This window comes from Calliphora vicina, chromosome 2 (assembly GCF_958450345.1).
Source record: "Calliphora vicina chromosome 2, idCalVici1.1, whole genome shotgun sequence".
Lineage (NCBI taxonomy): Eukaryota > Metazoa > Arthropoda > Insecta > Diptera > Calliphoridae > Calliphora > Calliphora vicina.
The window spans coordinates 99,529,147-99,538,310 of NC_088781.1; the positions used below are offsets into that span (position 1 = coordinate 99,529,147).

General features: G+C 26.6%; 1 protein-coding gene and 1 non-coding gene across 5 annotated transcripts in view; both read left to right on the top strand.

The window, feature by feature from the left end:
* Positions 1-8,759, top strand: part of Pax (Paxillin) — a 109,295-nt gene extending 100,536 nt beyond the window's left edge. For all 4 annotated transcript variants that reach the window (XM_065499465.1, XM_065499462.1, XM_065499463.1 and 1 more), the window contains exon 9: positions 7,537-8,759. In XM_065499465.1, coding sequence (XP_065355537.1) covers positions 7,537-7,803 — 267 coding nt within the window. In that variant the 3' untranslated portion in view covers positions 7,804-8,759. The remainder of the gene's footprint in view (positions 1-7,536) is intronic.
* On the top strand, positions 4,048-4,213 carry LOC135952740 (U1 spliceosomal RNA). The gene has a single exon (XR_010576105.1). It is a non-coding gene; the product is annotated as a U1 spliceosomal RNA (small nuclear RNA).
* Positions 8,760-9,164: the final 405 nt, after the last annotated feature.

A 9,164-nucleotide genomic window follows, 5' to 3' on the forward strand; every position in this document is an offset into this window, starting at 1 on the left:
AGACTTCAACACTAATTGGGAATAAAATAAAAGTAAAACAAATGTATCGTTAATTTAGTAAAGGCAAATTAAAAAAATGTCTTCTTAATTATATGGCGCCAGAAAATATGGCCCCAAAGTAAAAATTATGAAATATTGCCCCAAATTTTAAATGAATTTTCACCCCAAAATAATGTAAAACTGCCCCAAAGCTAAAATGAAATATAGCCCTAAATTTGAAATTTAACACAGAAAAACAATAAGTTGTATTTTTAAAAATGTTAACTCCTGAATTTGACATACTCCACAGGATAAAAACCCTTGATGCCGGATACGAATTTACTCTGTTTGAGACGTTGTTACACAGAAAATCTGTATTATACAAGAAATATCAGACTCATTACACAATGTAATAATGAATCGTTTAATGAATTTAATGAATATGTATTAGGGTAGGTCGATGGTTGATTGATTTACCTAGGGTTTCTAGGGCAAAGTTGCTTAGAATTCTTCGTAGAACATTGCCCCCCCCCCTATGTTAACAATCACCACATTTAATTATTGATTTCCTTGAATATACAACTAAACGATACATTCAAATTTATTCGGCTATAATTATTTTTACATGTTCATCTTTTCAATGAACCACCCTCGTATTTGAAAATTAATGTTCCTCACACGTTTTACGTTATTGAATATAATTGTAAATACATATGTAAATATTATTAGACAATTTTAATTTTTATGCTTAAATAAAACTAAGTGATATAAAAATAATGTTGAATAGTACGTAAAATAGAATAGAATTTTATTATTTGGTTGGTTTTTTTAATGATTTGTAATTTATTATCATAATAATTAGAACGTTTATATTTGTTTGGCAAAGTCTCATTGTAATTTATCTTTCGTTATCGTTTTTTTATATATACACAATATCACCTACAACTACAGCAACAATTTGGAAAATATTTCGTACAACAAATAATAGATTTATGCCACAAATTGTTGGTATTCGTGTTCTAGGAAGACCCATTCTATAATTGAAATGTGTAATTTCTTTAAATAAGTTTATGTTAAGTTTGAAATGATGTCAGTATCTCATATCTGTCAATTTAAAGTTTCTTTTCAGAATATACTGCTTTAGGTTTGATACATTTTTATTCTCATATATCTATCTTTATAACCCTTGGTCACCTCTGAAGTAGGTAACTGAATCTTTTGTCGGTTTACCGATTAATTTTTGTCGGTTTACTGTTCGAATAATTTAAAATTGCCGATTTTCAAATAACAAATAAACCTATTAATTTGTGTCGAAATTTCTTTTTTTTGTTGCACTTTATATAGAAATATAGTTTTAAACACTCAAATTTTATGTCTTAACTCATGAACATTCCCTTCTAACAATAGTTTTTTGAAGTATAGCTCCAAAACTGAAACTAATGAATTTGGAAATGACCTTTTTTCTAGAATGTTCTATGATTAACTTTGTCCAAATGAGTCGGAGGACATTACAGAAACGAGTCTTTTATCAGAACTTGAAGAAACTATTAAGAGTATTCAAAATCTAAAAAAATTTAGAAAAAACAAGTAAGAGTGCTATATTCGGCTGTGCCGAATCTTATATACCCTTCACCAAATTATACTTCAAAATTTTAAATATTTTTAGGTAAACAAAATTGAATTTTTTTTCCAGTTGCTTTTTGAATTTTTTGGAAAAAAAAAATTTTCGATTGTTATTTAAAATTTTTTTTTTTAAATTTTAAAAAAATTTTTTTATTTAAATTTAAAAATTTTTTTTTTTAAATTTTAAAATTTTTTTTTTTTAAAAAAAATTCGGGTTCAAAATTTTTTTTCCCGATTTTGACCCATTGTAGGTCCAACTTACTATGGTCTTATATACGTCGTTGCAAATGTCTTTGAAATATCTATCATTAGATATCCATATTGTCTATATTAATGTCTTAGTAATCCAGATATAGGTAAAAAAATAGGTCAAAAATCGAGGTTGTCTTGGTTTTTTCCTCATATCTCAGCCATTTGTGGACCGATTTTGCTGATTTTAAATAGCAAAATTCTCGAAAGCATGTCTGACAGAATTATTGAAGATTTGGATCCCGAAGATATCTGGGGTCTTCAGAAAACTGATTTCAACAGACAGACAGACAGACAGACAGACAGACAGACATACAGACAGACATACAGACAGACGGACATGGCTTAATCGACTCCGCTATCTATAAGGATCCAGAATATATATACTTTATAGGGTCGGAAATGAAAAATGTAGAAATTACAAACGGAATGACAAACTTATATATACCCTTCTCACGAAGGTGAAGGGTATAAAAATAAGAAAAGAACTGAGAAATTGGATATTCTTTATCATGCCTTACTTTTGATTTGCCCAACATCGACAATCAGTGATAGAGTTTTTACCAAGTCAACTTTTATTAAAACTAAAGAAAAAAATCATTTAAAAGGAAAACATTTAAATTATTTTCTTTTTGTTTAAAGATTTTTTTCAGAAGATCTCACTAAAATCCTAAAAAAATCTCACATTTGTTACACCACTTTTGCACTTATAGCCTCATATGTCATTACCTCGACTGGTCTAAAAGAGCAGATTAATTATGAAATTGCATATCAAACCGACACTCAATTCACACTTTCATTTAAATTACAGTAGGAATGGGGCAGATTTTCAATTCAATTACATATTTGTTACATTTGTTTATATATCTATATTTAAATTGAATTTATTTAATATTTTTGCAAAATTTTTTGTTTGTTTTACTTTTTACAAACAATATCTAAAAATTATTTAGACAAAAATCTGTTTGTTTTTACTTAATTTAATTATTTTCTTTCACGAAATTTTATTGAAAGTAAAAAAAAAACCTTGATTAAAGCGAAAATTCAATGTCATTTAAATTAGCGGCACACAGTATAATTTCTATAAAACATATGAATAATTTAATTTTTAACAAGAACGAAGAATAATTAATTTTAATTTCATACTTTTTCCTACAACTTTTTTTCAAATAAATTGAAAGAAAAACAAAACTCAAAAAAAAAGATTTATGTTTTGTTAGTATTTTTATCAATTTTGTTGGAAGAGTGCAAAATGTTTATTATCTTCCCGTAATTAAAACAATTTGTTTATACAATTATTTGTTCATTCATATATTTCGTTGTTTTAGTTGTTTTTAGTTTTGTTTTCAAATTTAAATTTAGACTCTCAATTTATTGGTAAATTTATGAAGTACACATTCATTCATTTATTTATTTTTAACAAAAAAATATACAAAATTAACTATAAAAAAACAATATTTTTAAACAAATTATTATGTAATTTATTTTTGCATAATCTACCCAAGTTCAATTTTTTAATTTTTGTTACATTTTTGTTTTCTAAAATTATTGAATTTTTGTGATTTTTTTCAAGAAGAAGGTTTTATATCAAAATAAATTTGATATATTTGTATAATTAGATATTTTAACAAAATTTTCTCCTGCAGGGGAGTGTAAATTCGATTCGAAAGAAAACCTTTTTGATATATAATATTAAAAGAAATTCGAACCTTTTTCTATTCGAAACGAATTACAAAATATTACACAAGTCTTTTTTACATCTGATGGTGCCATAGTACTTTAAGATCCAATTCATAATTGAAAAATTGTCAGACAATTTCGAAATTCAAATATTTTGAAATAAAAGTTAACCAAAAATAAATTATCTTAGAGAAATACGCTGTCAAAACTGCATTAGTAAAAAAACTGTATGAAAACAAAAACAACACGTGATGTGATACATTTTTTTCTAGTTTCCGCTCTATGTGTATTTCTCTATGGTTTAAACATTTTTAAAACAAACTCTGTTAACAAGCAATTGTTAACTTAGCGCCCCTAATATTTGGTACTTCATATGTTGAATTCATTTCGCCAACCCCTATTTATAATGTTTCTATACACAAGTAAAATAATTATCCTTGTGTTTTATTCTTTTATAATTCTCATTTAGTGTGAATTTTTTCCGACATAAGTAATCATGGTTGACCAACAAAAAGCATACTTACCTGGCGTAGGGGTTACCGTGATCATTAAGGCGGTTCCCCCGGAGTGAGGCTCGATCATTGCACTTTACGATTGAGTTGACCTCCGCGATTATTCCTAATGCGAATAACTCGTGCGTGAAATTTTTGTTAGCCGGGAATGGCGTTCGCGCCGTCCCGAATTTGTTTAATAAATTTCAAATGTAAAAGGATTTAAATTAGAGTGTCCAAAAACCCGGTTTTGATTTTTATCTTTTAAAAAAACCGATTATCCGGTTTCGGTTTTTATATTCAAAAAACCGGTTAACCGGTTTATATTAAATTTGTATTCAATATGAAAAATACGCTAATTTCAAATTTTTAAATTAATTTATATATTTTACGAAATATTATCAAATGCTACAATTTTCTATATAATTAATCAATGGTTTTAAAAATGGTAGCAAAGTTTTCCAAAAAAATGTTTAAATGAGCTTTTGAAAATATATTTCATTAATGTGCAGTTTTTCTATAGCGAACGAGTGTTTTGAGTGGACGTTTTACATGTACTATTTTGTTTTTGTTACAATAACAAAACACATGTTAAATTTCCACTCAAAGTACTCGTTCGCTATAGAAAAACAGCACATAAAACCGGTTAACCGTCTTACAAAAACCGTGTTTTCAAAAAACCGAAATGTTAAAATAACCGAAACCGGTCGAGTTTACAAAGATGAAAAAACCGGTTGACCGGTTTTCGGTTTTGGATACTCTAATTTAAATATATCCTTGCAAAAAGTTGGTTCACTTTTCTTACAGAAAACAGATTAGTTGCAAATAAAAGTTTTTTTCCAGATGATAAGTTCAGGACAATTATACTTTTTTCAGTACAATTCTCATTTCAAAGTATGTACTGCAGTACTCAAATGATGGATTAAATAATATGCTGAAGTTCAATTATTTTTTAATAGTTCAATTATTATACAAAATTGTACTGGTCTATTTGAATTCAAATTTTGAAAAAATTGAAATTGAGAACATGAAATTGAAAAAATTCCAAATGAAATTCAGATTTAGATTTTTAGATTGAAAAAATTATAATTGATATTGAGAACTTAAATTTGAATTAAAGAAAATTCCAAATAAAATTGAGAAAATTCCAAATGAAATTCAGAATTTCCGTTTGAAAAATTCAATTGAAATATAGAATGTCTATATAAAATTGAGAAAAATCCACACAAAATTGAGAATTTCCATTTGATATTCGGAAAATTTCAATTGAAATTAAGAAAATTTAAATTGAGACATTTTTAATTTGAATAATTTGTATTTTACTCTACATTTGAATAATGCCTACGGTACCAATTCTACCTAATCAATTGCATGGCACCTTTAGGGATCCTACTACACGTGACCAACCATTTGGAATTTTCTCAATATAATATTTAATATGGTCGAAAATAGTGCATTTTTTTAAATTATGCATTGTAAGTCTATCATTCAAAAAGATAAATCTAGTTTTAATTTTTGTTTTTTTTACAAATTGTAATAAATAGATTGATTTATTGGAATTAAAATGGCCCGTATCCCCAAAAACGTGATTAGGGAAGCAGATTTTGTAAAAATAGGCAATTTTTCAGTAGCATTTTTTAATTGCATAAAAGTTATACTAAAATTTATATTAAAACTTGCTCTTATGAATTACAATTTCTATTTTTTTAATATTAAATTTGATTTTTATACGCTTCACCTTCGATAGAATATGACTTATATATGTTTGTCATTCCGTTTGTAATTTCCACAATATAATTTTCCGACCCTATAAAGTATATATATTCTGGAACCTTATAGATAGCGAAGTCGAAGTCGATTAAGCCATGTCCGTCTGTCTGTTGAAATTAAATTTCCGAAGCCCCCAAATATCTTACATACACGATTCATACATCAATATCTACGGAATTCTTCCGGCTCGGTTGCTATTTAAAATTGCTAAACCAGGACAACATCGATTTTTTACCTATATCTAAGTCATTAACATAGACAATATGGATATCTAATGATAGATATTTCAAATACGTCTGCAATGACGTATATAAGACCATAGTAAGTTGGACCTACAATGGGTCAAAATTGGAAAAAATATTTTTTAACCCGAATTTTTTTTACCAAAACTTTTTTCACTAAATATTAAAAAAAAATTAAAAAACAAAAAAAATTAAAAAAAAAAACAAATCGAAAAAAAAATTTCCAAAAAAAGGAAAAAACAACATTGGAAAAAGAAATTTGTTTACCTAAAAATATTTAAAATTTTTATTTTGAATTATAATTTGGTGAATGGTATATAATAGTGCATTTACACCTACGCCATAAACATATTATAAGTTGTTTATTGTGATAAACTAGTTTGAGAAACTTGTTTGTCCATACAAAACAAAAACAGATTTGTAACTAGCTTTTGAGATAAACTAGTTACAAACAACGAGTTTTTGCTAATGCAACTCTTTTATATTGGAGTCAGCTGTTTTATGACTTCTCAAAAATAAACCACTTAACTATCTAAAATGCTGATGTAAGCGGTAGTTTATGAAAATAGCTTATGATCATAAACTAGTTTGAAAATTACAAGTGTAAATGCACTATAAGATTCGGCACAACCGAATATAGCTTTCTTACTTGTTCAACTTTAATTTGTATTTTCTCTATTAGTTGTTAAAGTCCTAACTCTGTTGTCATAAACCTAATTAGCAAAAAAAAATAAGTGAAAACAAATACAACACTCGTACATTAGTTTTTTTAGTAATTGTTTTGTTTGATTTTTTCTACTTTCCCCTCTATGTGTATTTCTCTATGATTTGAATTGCTTGATTTCAATTTGTATTTTCTGAATATTAATTTGATTTTCTCAATTTCAATTTTAAATGCTTTTGCTTCTTCAGCTTTGGAAAAAACGATCTGCTACAAAATGTCACATACCTTAAGGCGCAGCTTACAAAGCTTGTGAATGAAATATTTATTTGTCGCTCCTAAAAGTATACACGAAATATTTCAAATTTTTTCTTTTATTTAAACTTTTTTAACTTAAACTTTTTCATTTGTAAGTGGAATTTTTTGTTTTTCCATGAAACCTAAATACGTTTTAGTTTTCACATTCGTATGAATTTGTTGTCTGTGACATAACTGAACATGAAAAAAAGTAGGCCGTGCTTTCAATGAAATGGGTCAGGGGAGCCGTGAAGCAAAAGCTTGTAAGAACCTCTGCTATATATGATATTTATAAATTTATGAAAAGTTGACACAATTTCGATTGATTCTGAAAAAGATTTGTTACTTATTCAGAGAACTTTGTTGTAAATACCTGAAATATTTTTCAACCGGAATGTTTTGTCGAATCTATGGCATATTAAATGAAGACACCTGAGATTTACTTTTTAATGTTTAATATCTACATAATTATATACTTTCTATTACATAAATAAATGTTCAAACTTATTAATATAGCATTTCTTTATTCCCTCTCTAATTTTAGGATTGCCGACAACCCTTCCATGGCGGTTCATTCTTCGATCACGAAGGCTTGCCCTACTGTGAGACTCATTACCATGCCAAACGTGGTTCATTGTGCGCTGGCTGTTCGAAACCCATTACGGGTCGCTGTATTACAGCCATGTTTAAGAAATTCCATCCGGAACATTTTGTCTGTGCCTTCTGTTTGAAACAATTGAATAAGGGCACATTCAAGGAACAAAACGATAAACCCTACTGCCACACTTGCTTCGAAAAGATTTTTGGTTAACACGACTCCACAGAGCGAAAAATGCCACACATCTGGAAAACAACAATTCTAAAGAAATAAAATTTTTTAAAAAAAAAGATGTGTAAATTTAAACAACAAAAATGATATATATATATTTATGTTACTCTGAATTAAACAGGCACAATACAATTAAGGTTTTATTATGATTTCTGTTATTTGAATCCTTATAAAAAAAACACCAACAAACACAACACAGTAACAACAATAAAAAAAACTACACTAAAGTGTATTATTTAACTTTTTAGAATTTTAAGTTTAAAACAAATGCAAAAAAAAATCTATAAATATTTACACAATCACCCACATATTTTAGAATGCCTTTTTTATAACATTGTATGTATGTTTGATAATCTGTGTATCCTTTTTAGCCAGGATATTAACCCCTCAACTTCAACTATTACTTGCTAATCTTATTATTACAATTATTTTTATACTGTATTTTATTTTTGTAATTTTTCAATGTTTTTTGTAATTTGCCGTTATATTAAAGTTAAATTTAGAAAGTTTCATTTTAGTTTTGGTAATTTTCTATTCCATTTTGTGCCAATCATTATTAAGCAGAATATTTAGTTATTTTTTTAAATAAAATTATATATTTAAATACATAGTTCTCTTTTTTAAGGATTTTTGTTAATGAAACCATTATTTTTTTCTATAGTTAAAAGTTTATTAAAAGCCGCCTTCAATAAGATATATATTTTTTTTTAATTTTCTTCTAAAATGAATTGCAATTTTTTATATAAATTTTTTTATGAATTAATTATACATATATTTTTTTATTATCACAAAAGAAATGCATTTTATGCAATAACAAATTTGTTAAAAAACAACATGAAAAATTATAGCTTTTCAATTATTAATATGTAATTAAACTTTAAAAACGATAAATTGAACTAATGACGAATAAATAAATTTAATAATGACCGGATTCAAAATTGTGTTTTTCTTATTATACAAACGAGCTATGAAAATATACAGTGACTCTCATTAATATTCAGTACCGCAATTCTGTAACTTTTTATACTTTCCTACCGATGTCGTTAAGTAACGAAAATTATCGGTTGCTTTAACGAATTTAATATTCACTATTTGAAGTTAACCATATCTCTCGGTAATAAATTTTAACGACGAATATAGTTAAAAATATAAATGTCAATATTTTTAAAAATAAAAAATCATAAAAATATTTACTATTTTTTCGTGTTTGCAGGTAAATTCGTAGTCGTGTGAATAAATAATCGTATTTATATATAAAAATCAAGCATCAGCTCACCCAAATATGTTCGCGAAACCTACTGAAAACAAAAGAACAAGAGTTTTTTCTAAAAATAAAAGTAACC